This window comes from Molothrus ater, chromosome 28, assembly GCF_012460135.2.
Source record: "Molothrus ater isolate BHLD 08-10-18 breed brown headed cowbird chromosome 28, BPBGC_Mater_1.1, whole genome shotgun sequence".
NCBI classification, from domain to species: domain Eukaryota; kingdom Metazoa; phylum Chordata; class Aves; order Passeriformes; family Icteridae; genus Molothrus; species Molothrus ater.
The window spans coordinates 4,676,960-4,698,710 of NC_050505.2; the positions used below are offsets into that span (position 1 = coordinate 4,676,960).

Consider the following 21,751-nt stretch of genomic DNA (forward strand, 5'->3'; position numbering starts at 1 on the left):
GCTCGGGCTGTTGTGCATCCCATGAAACGCCAGCACAGGGATGGAAAATCTCATCTCAGCACCTGGTCCTGCTCCACTTTCATGTGACACAGGTAGCTCCCAAAAGGCTCACAGTACTGGGGATTTTCATTTTTTTACATTTTTAAAGGAATTGTTGAAAATCAGTCAACCAAGATCTGTCTCCTTCTCAGGTGACAGCTGCAGGCTGGGGCTGACTGACAGATTTTAAGGCAGCCACTCACTGCCAGCCAGCTGAAGCACCAAAGCTCCTGAGTGGGGTTTCGTTTCAATTCCGTGTCTAAACCATCCAGCTGCTCCATTCTGGCACGGATTGAAGTGAAACCAGGAGTTTTTCTGCAGGCAAAGGCATCTGGAAATGTCTCATTACGTTCCCATGTCCCACAGATGTGAGAAAGTTGAGCCAGGGCAGGGCACAGCGGCAGAGCTGCCACCCTGGCGTGGATTAAAGCTGTGCTTGATGGTCTCAGTGCCACTAATTACCCACTAATGAGCCCCTGCCAGCTCTGGGGCTCACTGCACAACCCAGGGAATAGCTGGAATTCCTAGAACTGGTCTGGGTACCCAACCTACCCCAACTCCGCCTCGTAATCGAGCCAAATCCATCTTTAAGAACCCTTAAACCATGGAATTTGACCTTTTGAAACCTTTATTTGCTGAAATACTTTGCAGTTGACAGACTTGCCAATGAATACTTGCAAATCTCATTGAGAGGCCTGAGCTGCTATATCCCATTCCCAGCCTTACATAAACCCCCCATCACATGTGCCATAGTTATAAAACATCCCAGCGTGGAAATTTCCTCCCTAAACACAAGTTATTTTAAGACCCAAACACAATTTGGCCTTCAGGGATATGAAAATGTAAGTACAGTGCAAGTTGGGAGCCACTGAAAAGGGAAAAATCCCAGCAGGGTGGAGGGCAGGGCTGGGATTACACAGAAAGAACAGAGAATTTCAAAAATTCTGCAATTTTGGGCCCCTTCTCTCTGAATGAGCCCCAAATCCCTCTCTAGTAAGTGATAAAAAGCCGAGATTATTAAGGGGGGAAAAAAAAAACCCCAAATATGACAAACTTCCAGACAAGGTACCTGAGGATTTATGGTTACAGCACAAAGAGCCAGCCAGGCTGGAAATAAGATCATTGACTTGGGGAGTCTTTACTTAAAGAAAATACATTGGGGAGAGAAAGTGTGCTTTTCCAACAACTCCCACTCCGTTGTTTTGCCATCAGAGTGAACTTTTCAGGACAGAGGAGTGAGCCCAAGTCCAGTAAGACAAACAAAAATACAGGGAAGGTTTTTTCCCCAAAGGAAAAAGTGCAGCAAGGGTAACTCAACCAGAAGGGTGCACTGGAAAACCTGGAACAGCTGGAAATGCTTTAGATGAAAAGCTGATCCACCACAGGTTTGCCTTCCTGAGACACCTTTCTCACCTGAAGATTCTGGCTCTTAACTAAATCCCTCAAAATGTGGGGGGCGTTGGGAATTTTCTGGTGGCAGGAAGGATTTCATCGTTCTGAGAGTGAACTGAGTGACTCCAGAATCACCTCAGAGACCACCTGAGGGTTAAATGGGCACTTTGCTTCTGCTTTGGCTTTATTCAAGATGCAGAAATAACTCTGCAGGCTTTAGTTATTCCCCAAGTTTAGCTCAGCAGGTTAAGCAGCTGTGCAGTGGAACACAGGTTTGAAAATATTTATATTTATAATGTATATTAGTATTTATATTTACAGGTATATTTATATTTATAATGTATATTAGTATTTATATTTATAATGTATATTAGTATTTATATTTATAGGTATGTTTATATTTATAATGTATATTAGTATTTATATTTATAATGTATATTGGTATTTATATTTATAGGTATATTTATATTTATAATGTATATTGGTATTTATATTTATAATGTATATTAGTATTTATATTTATAGGTATATTTATATTTATAATGTATATTGGTATTTATATTTGTAGGTATATTTATATTTATCCTTGCCAACAGCAGATTTATACAAGGATTTGCCTCCTGGGCTCTTCCACCCTCCTAAGGAGAGGTGAGAGCATCCCTGCACACCTCTGTGTGTTCCCAACTCCAGGAATGATCACTGCCCATAACTCAGAGCAGCAAACAAATAAACCCAAATTATTTCATGGGGCAGGGAGCTGACAGAGAGGGACACGTTTCCCTCACCATTTCCCCTGCCTTTTTCACTTGCCAAGCCTTTCACAGCATTTGCTGCAGGACTGATCACAGCTACCTAAAAACCACGAAGAATTTCATTCAAGAAATGAATAAAACTAGCACAGTTAGCCCCTCTTTACCAAGGTGTGTGAATTGCTCCTCTCCCAGAAACACTTCTGCCTTCTCTCTTCTGCTGCGTTTCCTCTCCCTGCTGGATTTTCTCACCCCTGGGATGCCTTGTGTTACTTCAAATCCACCTTTTTATTTGGGAACAGCTTTCTAAAAGCTCACCCCAACTGCTGCCCTTAGTTTTGTGTCTCCCCTGTGCAAATCCCACACACTCCTGGATCCTGGGAACCCCCAACCTTCCATGCCCAGATCCCACCTGCAGCCCAAGGTGGTCTGCAGCAGAAATGAATAAAACCACCCCAGTCAGCCCCTTTTTCCCAAGGTGTGTGACTGAATGTTTGCTCTCCTGCCTCCTGTGCCCCAGGAAGCCCCAGATTTCTGTTCCCAGGCTCACCTACAGCCGAAATTAATCAAACCACCACAGTCAGCCCCTTTTTCCCAAGGTGTGTGAATGAGTTTTTGCCCTCCTGCCTTCTCTGTTCTGGGAACCCCCAAATTTCTGTTCCCAGGCTCTCCTGCAGCAGGAATCAATCAAACCACCCCAATCAGGCAGCCCCTCTTTTATCCCAAGGTGTGTGACTGAGTGTTTGCCCTCCTGCCTCCTGTGCCCCAGGCAGCCCCAGCTGCCCACGCAGGCTCACCTGCAGCAGGAATTAATAAAACCACCACACTCAGCTCTTTTATCCCAAGGTGTGTGACTGAGTGTTTGCCCTCCTGCCCCCTGTGCCCCCTGTGCCCCAGGTTTCCGTTCCCAGGCTCACCTGCAGCCGAAGGTGGTCTGCAGCAGGGTGGTGATGCCCACGCAGAAGAAGATGGTCCCGATGAGCTGGCTGGTGGCCCACTGGTCGAAGCCCACGCACATGGCATCGGCCAGCAGGAAGGGCACGGCGATGGTGCCGCTGAAACACGTCAGGTAGTGCTGGGGGCACAGGGTTAGTGCTGCAAACCATCCGTCCAGACCACCCTCAGCGGGACACACACACACTCCAAGCAATTTAGGGATTTTGGAGGAGATGAGGTTTTGGTTGGACCCAAGTTTTTTCACCAAACTCCACACACAAGTAAAAATAGAATCCCTACAGAACTGCCTGTCCTTGAGGAAAGGGCAGCAATAAAAAGGATGCTTTGGAATGTGTTTGTTTGGAGATCTCAAGGTCCCTCACAGAGATTACCAGATTCTCAGCATTCCTGTGGGCCAGATGTTATTACCACTGCAGAGGGAAGGAGATGGGACTGGAGCAGTGGCTGAGCTGGAGGAAGCACCTGCTCGTGCTCCAAGGGCAAGCCAGGTGCAGGGTGATGCTCTCAGAACTGAAATAACTGCAGCAGCAGCTTTAATATTCAATATTTCATGTCTAAACCCTCCTCTCTCTCCATCTCTAACTCCAGAGGTGCCCAATGTCCCTTGTGAGGGCCTCCACTGAGCCTCTGCTCACTCATTTACCAACAGCAGCTTTTAACTCAATAAATATCTGAGTGACTCTCACAAATGCATGAGCTGAAAACTGGAATTCTCAGAGCAGTGATCTGAGTGTGATCAGCCTCAGAAAAAACCTCCCAACACCTCCTTCAAAATCATTCCCAGAGCAGTGATCTGAGTGTGATCAGCCTCAGAAGAAACCTCCCAACACCTTCCTCAAAATCATTCCCAGAGCAGTGATCTGAGTGTGATCAGCCTCAGAAAAAACCTCCCAACACCTTCCTCAAAATCATTCCCAGAGCAGTGATCTGAGTGTGATCAGCTTCAGAAGAAACCTCCCAACACCTTCCTCAAAGAGGTGAGAGTGGGGAAGGATAAAACCCACAAACACAATGAACTGCACAGCAAATCTTCAGTGAACTTTGAAAGGCACAGAAGGAAAAGCTGTCTCTGTGTGGGGATGTACCTGCAAGCCCAGGAAGATGCAGAGGTACCAGGGAGGAACATCTTCAATGGTGTAAATCATGTCAGTCCTCTGGGCATCCAAACTGCCACTGCTGTCCAGGGTCTCTGCCAGGGAGCTCTGCAGGAACAAGGGCACCTGCAGGTTAGTGCTGCACGGAATAAAGGGAATTTCAGCTCCCAGGCTGCTTCAGCAACTCTGATCTGTGACAATTTCAAAGCCTTTCCCATCCAGCTCCTGAATTTGTAGCCAACATGTTCTCTTCTGAACACTCCCTGCTTATTTATTTATAATTGCTGATTTCTGACAGAACTGATCTGGCAGCCAAAAGGTGCCCAAAAATGGATTCATCATGACAAGGCTGTTAAAAAACCCCACCAAACCCCAAAATCACAAAAACAAACAGAAAAAGAAAATAGGGAAGAATTGGAACTAAGAAGAAGAGCTCTGTCCTTGCACCAGAGACCAAAATCGCTGGCAAAAATAAATCCTCATTATGATAATTGCTTCCCTGCTTTGCTCTTACCCAATTCCATCTGGGTTAACCACTTTTAGCCAAAGAATTTATAATTTCCCTTCTTCCCCTTCATTTATGCAGTCAGGAAAAATGCTGATTATTTATTACACCCAAATTAATCCCCAAGCAATTTCCATCAGCCAAGCAGAATTCCTCCAGGAATTTCAATTCCCCCAGGAATTCACTGCCAGTGCCAATGGAGAAGTGAGCACAGACATTCACACATCAACACCCCAGTAAGACAAGGGCCAGCTCTGCCATTTCTTTGTCACAAATGAGTGGAATCTGGTTTGGAAACTCCTGAGAACAAACCCACAAAGCCCCAGCACAACAAGAGAAGCAGGAGGAAGTATCAGATGTTGTAATTTCAGACCAAGCAGCTAAAAAATTACCTTACACAACAGCTGCTGTGGCCTAATCCAGCCCAGGACGCTCTGAGCCCACGTGGAGCTGCCTCACACGGAGCCTGGGAGCTCTGCCAGACTCGTGACTGCCCCAAATGGTCTCCACTTCTCCAAAAATCCCCACCCCGGCCACGGGCAGGGCTGAGCCCATCTGCACTCGGTGCCACCTGCAAGGCCAGCACCAAACTGAGCCTGGCACTGCCCTCCCACCTCAGCCCCCTCCCTGCTGGGAGAATTCACAGTTAGGGGGTGAAAGAAAGCGGGCACCGTGCTGAGGGTGCTGCAGCAGAAATGCAAAAGACAGAAACTCTCATTTGAGAGAACTCCTGAGAGCACTTGGAGCACTGCTCTCCCCTCCTGCAGCACCAGGGACAGCTTTGCACGGACTGAAAAAGGAACAAACTCTCTCCTGACCCAATTCTCCAAAAAAACCACGTGGAAAATAAAAATAGGAATTTGAGCCATGGGATGGCTGAGGGTGGAAAAGCCCTCTCAGACCCTCAGCTCTGACCAGCAGCACCACCATGGGCATCCCCAAACCTCATCTCCCACTGCCACACCCACACATTTGTTAACACCTCCGGGATGGGGACTCCATCACTGCCCCTTCCAAGCCCTGCCCACCCTTCCCACAGGAAAATTCCTCCTGGTGTCCAGCCTGGCCCTCCCCTGGCTGGGCTGCAAGGACCTGAAGGCCCAGTGCCACCCCTGCCTTGGGACACATTCCTTTCATGGGCTGAACAATTCCCACACATTTAGGAACTGTACCTTTCACCTTCTGTCCTATGGGATCATTTGGGATTTATTATTAAACAATATCCTACAAATTTAAAATAGCAAAGGAAGCCAGAACTGTATTGTTGCCATGAGGGAAGGAGCAGGGTGATGGTTTAGCTGACTGAGGGGTTTATTTTGGATTAGGTTGTGGGTTGAGGGCTTTTTTTGAGATTTCTGGAGAAAACAACAATTCCACTGTCCCAGGGTGCTCCAAGCCCCATCCAGGCTGGGCTTGGGCACCTCCAGGGGCAGCCAGAGCTGCTCTGGGCACCTGTGCCAGGGCTGCCCACCCTGTTCCTGCACTGGGAGCCACAGCAAAGCTTGAACTCAAGGAGAAATGCTTCCTCTGCAGCTCAAGGTCTCTTTTAGGTGAGTTATTCTCCATCAGCCCCAGTTCTGATGCCATGGGTCAGCTGGGAAGGAGGGAAGCACAGCTTGGGAAAAGCAGGAACACTGTGGTGTCTGGAGATGGCTTATCTCATTGCACAATTCACCCCAACACCTCTGGCTGAAGGATTTTATCAGATTGTGCCTCTCCACTCCAGCCCCAGCACGCTCCAGAAATCAGCCATCAAAGGCTCTGAGAGGTAACAAAAAGCTGCCCATGAAATGTGAGTGTGGGGATGGGAGGGAGACACCTGGGCAGGCTGAGCTGGGAGGGCTCCAGGCTCCCCTGGAACCCAGCCCTGACAGGGGAAGGTTTAAATCTGAAATTCAGGAGTGCAAACTTGAACTGCATCCCCTGGTGTCATCCTTGTCCCAGCAGAAACCACAGCCTTGAAGGAAGGAGCATCATGGTGTCCCTGCTTGGAACCAGCAGTTTTGTTTCTGTTTCAATCAGGATCTTTTAAAAACTTGGCTCAGGCTGAGGCTTTTCAAAGACAAAAAAGCCCCAAAAGAAACCATGGCCTTGAAGGAAGGAGCATCATGGTGCCCCTGCTTGGAACCAGGAGTTTTGTTCCAGGTTCAATCAGGATCTTTTAAAAACTTGGGTCAGGCTGAGGCTTTTCAGAGACAAAAAAGCCAGTCTGACTGAACATTTCAGAAGCTCAGATTTACCATAATCCTCATCCTTATTTTAAACCAAAGCTCAGATTCACACCATCTCAGCTTGCAGGATCATCACTGAACAGACCTAGGGAATGAAAGAATGGGGAAAAGAGCTGGAGAAATCCCAACCAAGGGCATGAACTGCTCCCACCATTTCCTGAGTCATGGCCCAAGTGCTGCACCCACAGTGTGTGACCAGGAGTCACGAGGGCAGGAGTGCCTGGGGAGATGTGAATGTGCAAGTCAGCAGCTCTGGGACAGGAACCCTCCCAGCCAGGGGAGGCAGCTGGGGGCAGAGCACCAGAGCTGAGCTCCCAGGCAGCAGGGGAGCCCCAGTACCTTCTCTGCTATGCCATTCTCTGTGGTGTAGATGGCCATCAGCTCCGTGTCCTCCGTGTCCTGGTCACCGCTGGACGTGGCGCCACCGTTTATCACAACCTTAAAAAGCAACAAAAACAGAAGGAGGTGAAGTTTTTCTAATCAACATTTCCTCTGCCATCACGCCTCAGATGTCAGTTTTCTCTGTGGGTACTTCATCTGGCTCTGACCTTTGGTCAGGAACCACGGGGAGGATGGCAAGGCATCACTTCTGTAACAGCAGGGACAGAGAGCACACAGAGCTGCCTGTGTTACACACCAACATTCAGAGTTCTGTCAGTGACTGCTCATGGAAATGAAGGGCTTGTACACCTGGAGCATTACTGGAGCATTATTTGGACTCATCTCATACTGGCCCTCCCTGGTGCTCCGTCCATGGGGAGCTCCATGTCCTGGGAACAGGGCATGAGCACACACAGCAGGGCTGGCTGTGTTTATGTACAAATATTCAGAGTTTTGCCACTGACTGCTCACGGAAATGAAGGGTTTGTATTTCTGAAATACACCTCAAGTGGAACATCACTCCCTGCAGGGCTGGGCTCACTCACAGGCAGGGTGAAGAAGTTGGGGTGCTTGGACTCCTCCTCGTATTTGCCCTCCGTGGAGCCCCCTCCTGCCTCCACCGACTTGGCCGTGGTGTTCTTGCCAATGCCCATGGTGTCCAGCACGTCCAGGACCTGCATGCAGCACCCAGGAGGTGCCTCTGGGACAGGCCAAGAGCAAAGGACAGCTCCTTATTCCAGCAGCAGCAGCAGCAGCAGCAGCAGCTCCAGGAGTCACTGAGGAGCTCAGTAATCCAGCTGGGACATCAGTGTGTCCTTCCCATCAATGGCTCCTGGCAGGAAGGGAGAAATTGGATATTTTAGGAGGGAAATCAGTCAGGCTCATGATCTGAGGGTCCTGAGTTTGTTCCTCACTATATTTTGGTTCTTGGCCTCTTTACTTCTGTTGAAGTTGGGATTAAAGGCACTTGAGATGACAGTTCCCATTCAGAATTAGATATTTATTATTTCTTATCTGTATTGCAAGTCCTGAGTTCTACAGCATTCTACTAACAAGCCACAGAGTGGTGAACTATCTTTCTATTCAATTAAGAAATGACACTTAAATTACTTTTACTTTTAACCCAATAACTGATCACTTGAAGCCTGCAATGTGGACTTTTTTACCCAATTATACAATAACACCCAAACTTATGAAGGACACACAGAAAATCCAAGTTTTGCAGCCTGTGGTTACTGAGCTTTAAACAGAGAATGCAGCTGCCAACACCTGCAGGTGAAACCAGGTCAGGTACAGGTGAAAGTACAGGACAGAACCTGCAAAAATGGCCTCTTGAAAGCCACAAAAAGTGGAATTTTCTGCATCCATCCAAGCAGCAGAACCCACTCACTCTGGTGTTACTTCAAAAGCAAGTTAATGGTGGGTTCAGCTGAACCCCAAGGTAGAAAGGCAGCTCAGGGACATTCAAATACAGGTTTGGATTGGAAAAAAAGCAGCAGAACTTGGGTTTTTCCTGAAGTCTCCCTTCCAGATGCTGCTCAGGAAATGCCAGCAGCTCCTGTCTACTGTAATTGCAATAATAACTGAACTTGAGAAAGACTCTTCTGCTGAGGGCAATTCAGGACTGTACTAATATATGAATACTAATATTTTAGAACCTCTAAATAGCTGTTAATTGCCCATTTGCTGGAAAATTCTGGTTCCTTGAGGTGAAAGAAACATTAAAACTTTCAAAGCAATGGAGGTATCTCCTGAAAAGTTACATAAAAAAGACAATTTGGGCACTGGGATCCCTTGAAGCATGAATTAAATCAGTATGGCGTGGAAGGCAGTGCCTGCAAATCAGAGTTAAGATTTGTTTATGAGAGTAAATATTAAGGCAGCATCATTAATTATTTCTCACTTGAAGACTGAAGGAGAAGACTGGTTTGAACACTCACTGTCTTGCTCTGGAAATAACCTGCAATTCCCCTTTTCACAGAGCAGCTCGGGGCACAGAGGAGACAGGTACTGGTTAAAGGCTTGGGAGCGCTGGGCTGGGGTTTTTGGAGGCATTTTTTCTTTGCTTTCATAGAACAATGAGGTTTTTTTTCCCCTAGCACACAGGAACAAAGAGAAGAGAATCTGCCTTTTCCTGTCCTTGCAGACGAGTTCCATTCTCCAAGAAAATCAGAGATGGAGACGGGCGAGGCCGAGTCTGGCAGCTCCTGCCTGGGAAGGGCAAGGGCAGCAGGACACCTCCCTCAGGCCCAGCCAATTAATGAAAGTGAGCCAGGGTCGCTGCCAGGCCAGGATCTGCTGGAAGGGGCCCTGGCCCTCAGCAGCATCCCTGGCATGGGCTGCTGTGTCCTCCAGCCCTGGGAACGGCAGCAGGACAGCAAAGCTTGCCCTGGACCCATGGATGGCTGAGAGCTGACACAGCAGAGCTGAAATAACAACTCCCAAACAGGCAACTCCCAATTCATTCACAGGCAGAACCCCTCACCGCTGCTTCTCCTGAGGAAAGGGAGGCTTTGTCTCACCAGGGGTTGCTCCAAGACAAACCAGAAGGAATTTCCCAGCTCTTCTTGCTTCTCCCCAGCAATTAAAACTGCACTTAATGGCACAGATGATCATCAGAGGGTTCAGGAATGCTTTGATTCTGCAATCTGGAGTGTCAGAGAGGAGAAGATAAACTCTGCTGCTGCCTAAAGCTCTCAGAGATCACTCCTTATCAGCCCCGTGTCCCACCACACACACAATTCAGGCATTTTTACAGCTCTCCAGAGCAAATCCAGCTCCTCAGGAGCTGAGAAGTCCTGGAGAAAGAGATAAAACAAAAGAGATAAAGCCCGTTGAGCACGGGGCAGGTACACTCGGCACAAGCCATCCTCTGCAGGCTGGGCTCCAATGGGAAGCTGGAAGTGAAATTTGTGCCACATTTCACCTTCCCACATGGATCACCCCCAGTGCACAGAAGGCCGGGAGAGGCCAGGCCTTTACAGAGCTGCAGATAAGATTAGGATTCACACAAAGGGCAGGGGAGAGCCCAGGTGCAAGTTCAGGAGGAAAAGCCTCCTGGCCAGGGAGAGGCCACCCTGCACCTCCAACACCAGCAAAAAGCTCCTCCGGCCCCAGAGCCAGCAGGAGAGGACAGGAGAGGTGGCAGGGCCTGGTGTGACACAACATCACCACCCCATGCTCCCAGGGCCTCCCAGCACACCTTCCCTTTGCCAAGGCTGCTGCCATTTCACTGAAACAAAGCAGGATGTGTTTCAAAGCTCATGGCAAAAAGGTAAAACCCATATGAAGATCTACCATGTGTTTAAATGCTCTTTTTCCTCCCCGCAAGTCTCTGCTCTGGAACCTCCACCACAAACCAAAACACGCACAAAGGGTTTCCTACAGGAGAATCTGCCCCCGGAAAGCTCCCACTTCCCCAGGCACCCAAGTGCCTGTGAGTCAGTGAAAAATCCTTTTTTATCCTCTCTTCAGCAGAGCCAAGGGTTAAGTGGGCAGCACAGAAGGTGCAGGCAGCCAGAGCTCACCGGCAGGGAGACCTGGCCATGAACCCCCCAGGAGTGGGACACTGACACCTCCCCTGCAGGCGCTGTTTCCTTTCAAAGCACTGCCTGCAGCTTTTGGCTGAAGCACACCAAAAACACTCCCTCGAGCAGATTTGCTGCTGTGGCAGCTCCTCCCTGCGCTGCTGAAGGCTTTCAACATCAATATTTGAATCCAGAGCCTGGCAGAGCAAAGACTGGGGAAAACAAAGCCCACCTGACCTCCAGGCAACACATTCCAGGTAGCTGGGAAGTTCTTGGGGCTCTTCTCTCTTTTTGGGCTGATTTGGGGTTTTTTAAACTCCCCTTAAAAGAGTCAGTGCTTTGCCAGGTGCTGCTGGCCTGGCAGCACCAGGGCTGGGCATGGTCATGCTCAGGACATGGCAGTGCTGTTGTAAAGCTCATTTGCAACGAGCAGACCTTGAGTTTAGCCCTCTGGAGGAAGCTCAGGCTCCCCCATGACTGCCAGCCCTGAAAATTCCAGTTTCTCCCAAGTGATACCAGCCCTGTGCGTTCCCTTTTTTGCCAAACTCAAACCAAAAGCCCTCCTAAAACCACGAAGGCTGAATTCCAGCTGGATCCGAAGTTTCCCTCAGCTGGGCTGAGCCCATCACCCAGTGACAACCAAAATAATCTGGACTTTCCCTGTCCCTTCAGACAACCCCTGGCAGTCCCTGGATTTGGTGGCCCTTCCCTGCTGCACAAGGGGAATATTCCCAAAGGAAGCACAAGGAATGTGGTGATAAAAGCAGCTGGGGGTGGGACAGCCCCCGCCTGGCTTTGTCCCATGTCACACCTCCTGAGGACGGAGTGGTGGCACAGCCAGGCAGGACCTTCCTGGCTGTCACAGACGGCTCAAGAGCCAAAAATCCTCTGGCTGGTGCACCCACTAAGGAGATTAGAATGAAATTAAGGTCACTGCTTAATTACCATCATCAATTTATTATTTTAATGAGCTGTCAGGCTCGTGTGAACAGAGCAACTTTCTCCTGCAAGCAGAGACGATGCTCAGCCAGCGTTCGTCCCACTTGAGGTGCCTCTGGAATTTCAGCACCTCCCTGGCACTTCCAAGTGTTTGGCACCTCTGGAACTTGGGCCCAGGATGTGTCTGAACACAACCAAGGTGTGAGATTGTGGTTTTGGCAGCAGACATGCAAAGGGACATGGACTCCTTCAAAAGAGAACTCTGCTGCTCACAGGTGTCCAAAGGGTGCTGAATGTTTTGCTAGGAAAAAGGCTCTCCCCAGTTCAAGACATTCCACAGACCTCTCATCACCCAGGTTAAAAACGCTCAACAAATACTTAAAGGATGCAATCCAAGTCCTGTCTGCAGAGCCACAACCACAAATCCAACTGCTCCATCCCAGATCTGTGCCTGGATAGGGCACCTGGGAGCTCCCACCCGCTGTCCACACATGCAGGGAGTGCCTCAAAGGGTTTTTTTTCCTGCCTTCCAGGGCATTTTCACCATCTCACAGATGTGAAGAAGGTGCCCAGAACCCACACATTTCATTTTCTCTTGGTGTAAAAACCACCCTCCTGCTTCAGTCTCTTTGGTCCCAGGAAACTCCTGATTTGTCTTTAGCAGGGACCTCTCTCCTCATTTCTCTTTAGCAGGGACCTCACTCCTCATTTCTCTTTAGCAGGGACCTCACTCCTGATCTGTCTTTAGCAGGGACCTCTCCTGATTTCTCTTTAGCAGGGACCTCACTCCTCATTTCTCTTCAGCAGGGATCTCTCTCCTGATTTCTCTTTAGCAGGGACCTCACTCCTCATTTCTCTTTAGCAGGGACCTCTCTCCTGATTTCTCTTCAGCAGGGACCTCACTCCTCATTTCTCTTCAGCAGGGACCTCTCTCCTGATCTGTCTTTAGCAGGGGCCTCTCTCCTGATCTGTCTTTAGCAGGGACTTCTCTCCTGATTTCTCTTTAGCAGGGATCTCTCCTGATTTATCTTTAGCAGGGACCTCACTCCTCATTTCTCTTTAGCAGGGACCTCTCTCCTGATCTGTCTTCAGCAGGGGCCTCTCCAGTTCCTTCCCACCAACTGAAGCTGAAACTGAAGCACTGAAATCCCACCACGTCCTAGGTGCTCCAGAGATGTCCCCCCTTGCACTGAAGCACATCCACAACAAGGAAAGCAGACTCCAAATTTCACCCAACGTCACAAAGTTCATCCTTACCTGCTGCAGAGGCAAATAAAATGCTGCTACATACCCAAACTTCCTCATATCTGAGCTCTAAAAAACTCAGTTTAGGTTTTAAAAAGAGTTGATGGGCACTTTAAGAAGCTTCTCTCTTCACTTCCAAGTAGCTCTTCAAAGCACAAATTCTTTCTTTGGAGGCACTAATGAATTTTTAAGTAGTTGGTATTTTGACTGCCATCCAGAGCGGTGCTTTAATAACTGACCAACGTTATTAGGGCAAGTCTACACAAAGCTAAGCAGCAAAGTTATGCCGAGCTCAAACCTTCCATGTATTTAAAGCACATTAGCTAAATCTCATTAACTTCCTGTGTGAATGAGCTTGTTGAGAAGGGGACTTAAATCCAGCTGAATGAGGTGTTTACCAAAGGATCTCACAGCTCTCAAAAACCACAAGTTTGGTCAGTCAAGTTATTAACTGAGAGCTTAGTTAGGCTGGGATTCTAAACCAGAATAGCTGAAAATTCTAAACCAGAATAGGTGAAAATTCTAAACCAGAATAGCTGAAAATTCTAAACCAGAATAGGTGAAAATTATAAATAAGAATAGGTGATTCTAAACCAGAATAGCTGAAAATTCTAAACAAGAATAGCTGAAAATTCTAAACCAGAATAGCTGAAAATTCTAAACAAGAATAGGTGATTCTAAACCAGAATAGCTGAAAATTCTAAACCAGAATAGGTGAAAATTCTAAATAAGAATAGCTGAAAATTCTAAACCAAACTAGATGAAAATTCTAAATAAGAATAGGTGATTCTAAACCAGAATAGCTGAAAATTCCAAACCAAACTAGATGAAAATTCTAAACCAGAACAGGTGATTCTAAACCAGAATAGCTGAAAATTCTAAACCAGAACAGGTGATTCTAAACCAGAATAGGTGATTCTAAACCAGAATAGCTGAGTGTTTCCAGCATCAGTCACCCTGTTTGATCAGAACACCGCTGGCCAAGCAGCTCCCACTCATCTTTCAGCCCATTATTCCCATTTTCTTGGCCCAAAGGCAGCAGTTTTGCCCAAATTCTGTGCATTGCCTTTGCCACCCTCCCGGAGAGCCCCGCAGCGGGCAGGGATGAGAAGCTGTGAGATGAAATTCCAACGAAAGTGCAAGCAGGAGGTGGGAAATGACCATTTCCACCTCGCTGTGGGCATGAACACTGCAGGGAGCTGCAGGCACCTGCAGAGCTCCCCAGAGCCAGGGTAAACCAAACCCAATCCTGTCCCACTGCCCCTCGGTCTGCCCTGGAGCTCAGCACAGCCCCGTGTACGGCACACAGGAATTTGATTTACAGGGCTATGGAGTCCTCATGGTCTCCCTGGCGAGAATTAATAACTGGGGCATTCCAATACCTCACTGTTATTACCAATATTAATGCACAGCTCGTTAAGCTCCTTCAGGGCCCTCAAAGCAACCTGAGCTCACACTGGCTCCTTTCTCAGCCCGCTTTGTACTTGGACTTGGCACTTTGATGAAAGCTCCCTTCTTTCCAAGACTTTAATCACGTTAAAACAAAGGTGGAGTTAGAGACTCATCTAGGGAAAATTCCATTTATTAAGTAAATCGAGGTAATGTGCCAATTTTCGAGCTCTGGATGTGAAGCTCCTTCCCAAGGGGCTGAGGCATCCCTGGGGCTCCTTTGGAAAGGGAACAGCTTGAGCCCAGTAATCAAATACAAACCCAGCAACTGATCCCACACTTGAGGAGTTTTACACTGAGTTATCTATGAGGCTTGTCTGGAAATAAACACTTCCATTTAGTATCCTTATTAGGATTTGGAATTAATAAACTTTCAGAAACTAACCAAGATGCTCTGCCTTTGTGCTCAAGCTTCCTTAAAAATCTCTTTTACTACCTAAATATCATATGAATTTTTCCCGTTTTAAAGATTGAAAGGAAAGCAAAGTTTACAGATAGACAGGAAAAAAGCAAATACTTTGGAAACAGTGAATATCTCTTTTTAGTGACAGCAATTTTAAAATGAGAAATTAAGCCCTCAAACCTTTAAGACACGGAAAGTTAGTTATTAACACCTGCAAATACACATTTTTAAGTTTCTTATTTCATAATGCTGACAGCAAAGCAGCCGAATTTTTGCCAGCATCCCCAGCAAGGCACAAACCTGCAGCGAGCTCTCGGAGGCACTCCCCAGCAGCAGCAGCAGCCTGGAGGATGCAGACATTCATCCCCCAGGAGCACTTTTATACTCTCTTTGTGCTTGCCCATTGTGTAACTGCTCCCAGCCCACGCTTACACAAGGGCAGGGCAGGAGGCAGCACCTGGTTACTCCTTGGTTACTCCTTGGTTACTCCCCCGTTACTCCACGCCTCCGCGGGGTTTACGCAAAGCAGCGGCCACGAAATCCTGGGGAGAGCTGCCAGGCAGAGCCCCCAAATGGCACAGAGGGTTCCAGCAGCAGCTGCAACCAGGACAGGGATTTTCTCCGAGTGTTCTTCCGTGAGCCTCCCTGATCGATGTTTTTAGCAGCAAACCAGACCCATTTTCAGGAGGCTCCTGACCTCAGAGCTCTTCCCTGAGCCAAGGGTCAGCGATCCACGGGAACTGAAACACAGCAGGACTCTGCTGGCTCCTCCACTTCCCCAGTGGAAAACGCTGAGCAACAGTGATGGGCAAAGTGGGGCAGATGGGACACAGGAGAAGAAGTGAAAGCCTTGGAACAAACACAAAACCAACAAGAAATAAAACCAGGGTTGCCAAGCACTGCAACAGATTGCAATGGGTGAGTCCCTGTGCCTGGAGGTGAACAAAAGCCATGGAGATGTGGCATTCAGGGCATGGTTCAGAGGTGCATGTGGCAGTGCTGGCTTAATGGTTGGACTTGGTCTTAAAGGTCTTTTCCAACCTAAACAATTCTAGGATTTTGAAACTGCTTCCCATGGATCTCCTTGCCCCACTCCCCTTCTGTGGGAGCACAGCCCTGCCTAAGGCTGTCCTTACATCACTTTGTCATTTTACTCATCCCCATTTCCCTTTTCAAAGGATTAACGAGACACCATCGCCCTACAACTGGTCCTGAAGCCATAACCAGAACAGGCCACCACAAAGCAGCACCCAGGGAGCAGCTTCTGCCTGGATTTACCACAAAGCAGCACCCAGGGAGCAGCTTCTGCCTGGATTTACCACAAAGCAGCACCCAGGGAGCAGCTTCTGCCTGGATTTACCACAAAGCAGCACCCAGGGAGCAGCTTCTGCCTGGATTTACTGGCAGCAGCTCCAGCCCTTGCTCCCAGCCCAAAATGGGCCAAGAACACGGAGCTCCAGGGCACGAAGCTCAGTGAACCTGCAATGTGGAGGCAGGGACAGGCTGCCAGTGCTGTCCAGCCCCATCCCATTCCCCAGCTCCATCATCCAGCCCCCCACAAGCCGGATTTGCTGCTCCCTGCTCAGGGCTGGCTCCAGGCTCGGCTGTGCTCGGTCCCACGGCAGAGCCAAGGCTGAGCAGGGCACAGTGAATGAGGGCTGAGCCTGTCCCGTGCCTGTCCCCAGTGCTCCTCATTCACCCCTGCCTCGGGTCCCTGGCAGTGACCCAGGGATCTCCACTGACTGCTCTGGGCAGTGTGTGCTCACACAGGGTGTGCCACACTCTAATCCCCACTGCAAAGAGATGCTGAAAAGGTTCCCCCTCTGTTTGCTCCTTTTCCAATTATTAGATCCTTTCCTTTCCTCCTTCCTTCTGACTTCCAAATGCTTTCACAAACACAAATATCTTAATTTCGATGTCAAGAAACCTAAGAGTCCTTAACACAAACATCACCAGTCCTTAAGACCAGGCAGCACCAACTGCGGTACCCAGACTGGCTGAAGGTCACTGATCTGTAACACTTCAGGGAAAAAGTGCTGGGAATTGTTTTAGATTGAAGGTATTTGATGTGCTCAGAGGGAGCTAAAGAACTGAGTGATGAACAGCAAGAGGAAAATGTCAGGTTTTGAAAGAAGTAATCCATTTGCTTTTTTACTCCAATGTTCAACCGCTGTTTAATCCAACGAGTTTTTTTAATAGCTGGATTAAACAATGCCAGGGGCTCAAATACTTCTTGTCCTGAACATCACAGTTCAAAGTATAACTGAGTTCAATGAAATGAAAATTCTTCAGTATGCAGTCAAAGACTTGTCTATTTACCTTGCAATTAAAACTAATCGCTCCAAAATTCATCCTCAGTGAGCGGAGAATTTCAACATGCAAACAATTAATTTCTGATTACTCTGCACTTACACTCAATCCAAAGAAAGCACTTGCTAATGTGGGTACCTCCACTTCAACCCCAGCTGCCAGGGTTGATGCCAGGACAGATCCAAGCGTGGGCTGTGGGGTTACAATTCCCTGCAGTGAGCAGGCACTGGAATCACTGGCACACGGCAGGGGAATGCTAATTCAAAATGCACTGGAATATTTCACAGTGCAGCTTCCCAACTGCTGTGGAAGCCAGGTGGGAATGAAGAGCTAGAGCTGTGTGGGGCTGCACTTGACCGTGGGAGGAGCAGAGGATTTATCTCACTCTGCTCCAGCCTGGGGAGCTTGGTCCTGACGGTCCCACACAGCCACTCTGCATTTTTGTTTCCTGCTTAATATCTGAAATGCAAACTGGTGGAGCACTTCTACTGCTTGGAAATGTTACACCTAGGAGGAGTTCACTTTGATTATGACGAGAGAATCCAATTTTCTGCCTTCTCAGACACTCAAGTGTTCAGTCAGAGGATGAACCAACACTTCTGAGTGCTGCAGCCAAGTTCTGTTTGCTCTTGGACACACATTGGTAAACTACTGACAGTGTTCTGCGTTGGAACAGCTATTCTGAGGGTTTATTCTCTGCGATTTTGCAGCATTTGGGCAGATAAAATCCTTCTCTGAAGTCCCCTATTCCCCCTGCACAGGGGTGGCACACCATGGTTATGTCCCACCACCAATGTGGCAACAATGCAACCCAGGCACTGCAAAGAGCTGCTAACCAAACCCCTCCTCTGATCCATCTGGTTTCAGTAAGAACAAGAAGAACACCCAAAAGGAAGAGTGGTGCAGTCAGCAGTGCTCAGGGAGAGGCAGAGCTTCCCTGCAAGGACATCCTGTTACGTGCTGAGGGTGACTGGGGGAGGCCTCCTGTGTGACAGCTCAATGGGCCCCCTCACTACATTTCTGCAGCCATCTCCTAATTCAAGGACTCTTCCTCCCAAAGCCACAGCAAATACATGATCTTTTACATCAGCTTATTTAATCAGCAGCCTCCCCTGAACATCCTCCAGAACACACTTAACATAATACAGCGAACCCAGAAAATAGCATCACACACGAGCACAATAAATAGATCCACTTCCACCCACAACTGGCAACAGCAGAAAGACCCAGCTATTAAGTTTGAATTTCCAGTGATGTTTATAAATTATTGAATTATGAATTGAAAAAGCACTTACCAGAAGATCTGCAGTAACATGGAAACATCACTGCTCTTCCCTAGTGCTGACTCAAATCCACACCAAATTACTGGAACTGCTCTGAAAACTCCCCAGGTAATTCAGGGAGGGATGCCCAGCCCTGGCTCCCACTCAGGGTGTTCCCCCTGAACCCACAAATCCCCCTCTCCCAGAGGAAGGACACCTTGGGGCAATCCATGGCCAAGGAATTCTGCATTTCCAGCTGGACAATGCAACTTCTGCTCTCAAATCCCCAATTCATCTACAGCTTGTATTGTTAAGGTGTGTATTAGGACTTTTGCTGCCACAGTACATTTATAAATACACTTGTAAGAAGAACCCAGGATCTGAGATGTACATCAAAGCAGACACAGAGCTCTGTGTAAAAAGGTAATTACAAGAGGGAAGTGCCTTTAAGAATACCTGTGGCTGATTTCTGGGCAAGAAATAAAGAATCATTGTCAAGAAAGAACAACAGAAGAATAGTGAAGCCAAAGCCCTGCACTCCACAGGCACAGATCAAAGCACTTCCAAAATTACTGGAGAGAAATGTGCTTTTTGGGAGCTGTTATTGTGTTCACCCTGTTCATAAACTAAGTCAAACTCCTTTCCTGGAGCTCCAGGTATTTCTGTAATTACAGGCAAAAGCTCAAACCCAAGAAAAGACAGAAGCAAAGCCTGAGCAGCAGGCAGGGCGAGAGGCAGTGAACTTTAACTCATTACCTTGTGCGTTCCCAGATTAGCCTGAACACATCATTGCCTTCTGTATTCCCGGAATCCCCACCCCTGGCGTGCCCAAGGGCAGCTTGGAGCACCCTGGGGCAGTGGGAGATGTCCCTGCCCACGGCCTGGGGTGGGTCTGCATGGGCTCTGAGGTCCCTCCCGTTCCAGACTGCACACACAGTTAGTTTGCACGCTCAGATTTTACCTTTCTGCCCCTCTTTTTGTGCTGATAGTTTCAGAAGGGTGGGCTAAACTCATGCAGCAGGCTGTGCAAAGACCATGGAAAGTGCCACCCTTCAGCAGAAGCCGCTGCTGTTTTAATTTTCCAAAGGCAAAACACTTCTAAGCACAATCATTTGTTTACTTTTTCATTCCATACGTCATTTGCTTGGATGCCTAAAAATCACCCTGCATCACACAGTGAGCAGCCAGGCTGAAAGCTTCAGCTGCAAGATAAATGCTTTAAAAAGTGGGGGAGAAAAGAGCAGATATCCATCGGTTTTGGGCAATGATCCTGGGATTCACAGCTCAGTAATTCCCAGCCCAGTCCCTCCTCCCACCAATCCCAACCTCCTGCATCCAAAATGAAAAAAGCCCTTTTAATCTTCAAAGCATGGCCACAAGTCAATCTCAACTTAGCACACTTTTTAATTTTCTTTTTAATTATCCAGTCGGGAGAGTTATGCCCTTCTTGCTCAGTGACCTTTCGCTCCTTCGGGATTTACTTCAAAATCTTTCCTGGGAATAATCAGGGAATTCACAGCACTTCCAGAGGAACCGTTCCAAGGCTCCTGGGGCTGAGGGCAGGCCCAGAGTGACTCTCAGGAGTCTCTGCTTTTCCTGTAATCCAGCCTTTCAAAAACCTAAAATTGAAGGGTTTCTGTATACCATTAAAAACAAAATCCTAATGCTTATTCAGAGAGCAGCCCAACATGTGTAGAAAAAAATCAACAAAATTTTACGGGCAGTGCCGAAGTTACAAAATTAAATTTCCACGTGGCAAACATCACTGTGTCACATTTCATCTTTTCCTGCTGATCTCTGGACCCTGTGCTCCAGGACTGCCAGGACTGCAATCCCTGCACGGCTGCTCTGACCCCACTCTGGGTTTGGAGTTCTCACCGGGAGCCCAACCCAAAGCAGCAGCAGGAGAAGCCTCAGCTGGAGCTGGCAGGAGGCAGGGCACAGGCAGAGCATCCCTCAGGGTCACAGAGCAAGAACAGATGCCATTATTCACTATGTGAGCAATAAGAGATGCTGATGTTCCCAGCAGTAACTGGTGCCCAGCGTTTGCCCCAGGAGCTTTGGTCACCAAGCACAGCTCAGTTTCCTGGAGCCACTGGGGAAAAATTCAATCATTACTGCCATTAATGAGACTTAAGCCAAACCAGCCCTCCTCACTCCCCTGCCCACACACCAAACAACCGTAAGCAGCCCTGGGTTTGATTCCCACACGTGAAGCCAAGCAGTTACTAATTTCTTAATTTCACAACAAGCCTGGCAGTGGCTCTGTGCTCAGCCAGACTTGCTGGGTCACTCCTCTGCCCCTGCTGGAGGCAGGCTCAGGTGAGAGCAGCTCCTGCACCAACCTCCTCAGAAATGTGCATTTATTGGCCCCTGCACCCCCTGGATCCATGGGGCAGCAGGAGGGGACAGGACCCAGCTGCCACCTCCCCCTGGTCACCAGGCAGAGGTGGGGATGTCACTCGGTGCAGTGGCTTTGAAGATTTCCCTGCCTGTGTGGGTAATTAAGAACACATTAAATAGATGTTAATGCATTAAATAGATATTAATGCAATAAATAGATATTAATGCATTAAATAGGTATTAATGCATTAAATAGATATTAATGCATTAAATATCCCTGTGAGCAACACAACTGGTAAAGAAGGTTAAGTGGCTTCTCCAAGTGAAGGGACAGAAATGGAACAGGCAGTTTTAACACCCAACTGGCTGCTCAGGAAAAGCACAAAGAATTGTAAGATTTTCAGAGCTCACACTACTTAAAATAATATTTATAACAGCTGTAGGTTATTGAAGGAAAACTTCTTGGGTTTGGAAAGGCTTTTTTTAAAAAGCTCTTTGGAAAATTTATGAAAATAAACCTCTAGTTTACCTTTGTGATCTCTGCCAGTAAAGCAATCCTTTTTTAACCAATATACTCTGGGTTTAATATCGTGCCTTAATGGCTGCCTCATCTTCAGGGCTCTTTGGCAGATGTGTTTCAGCACTGCTCTTAACAAAATAATCTCAATTATTCTTACTTAATTGGCATCAGATAAATGCAAGACTTCTTAGCTGCTGCTGTCTGAAGGAACAGCACTTGAGCACACATTTTGCCCTTTGAATAATCAGGAGAGAAGACCAATGCAGATGGGGTGTACCTAAGTGAGCTCCAAACCCGGGCTAACACTGATCACAAAATCTTTACCGAAGCCCAGCAGGCAAGGAGGGGAGCTCAGACAGCTCTGTGCCTTCGGGCTCATTTCTACCCAGCGATTTCATAGAAGCT

General features: G+C 47.9%; 1 protein-coding gene across 1 annotated transcript in view; it reads right to left on the reverse strand.

Annotated features, from left to right (window-relative positions):
• Positions 1 to 21,751, reverse strand: part of SLC23A2 (solute carrier family 23 member 2) — a 57,521-nt gene that overhangs the window by 26,891 nt on the left and 8,879 nt on the right. Inside the window, exons 2-5 of the mRNA XM_036396587.2 lie at positions 7,894 to 8,180; positions 7,307 to 7,405; positions 4,223 to 4,339; positions 3,098 to 3,255 (exon numbers count right to left, since the gene is read on the reverse strand). Of these exons, the coding sequence (XP_036252480.1) occupies positions 3,098 to 3,255; positions 4,223 to 4,339; positions 7,307 to 7,405; positions 7,894 to 8,028 (509 nt within the window). The 5' untranslated portion in view covers positions 8,029 to 8,180. The remainder of the gene's footprint in view (positions 1 to 3,097; positions 3,256 to 4,222; positions 4,340 to 7,306; positions 7,406 to 7,893; positions 8,181 to 21,751) is intronic.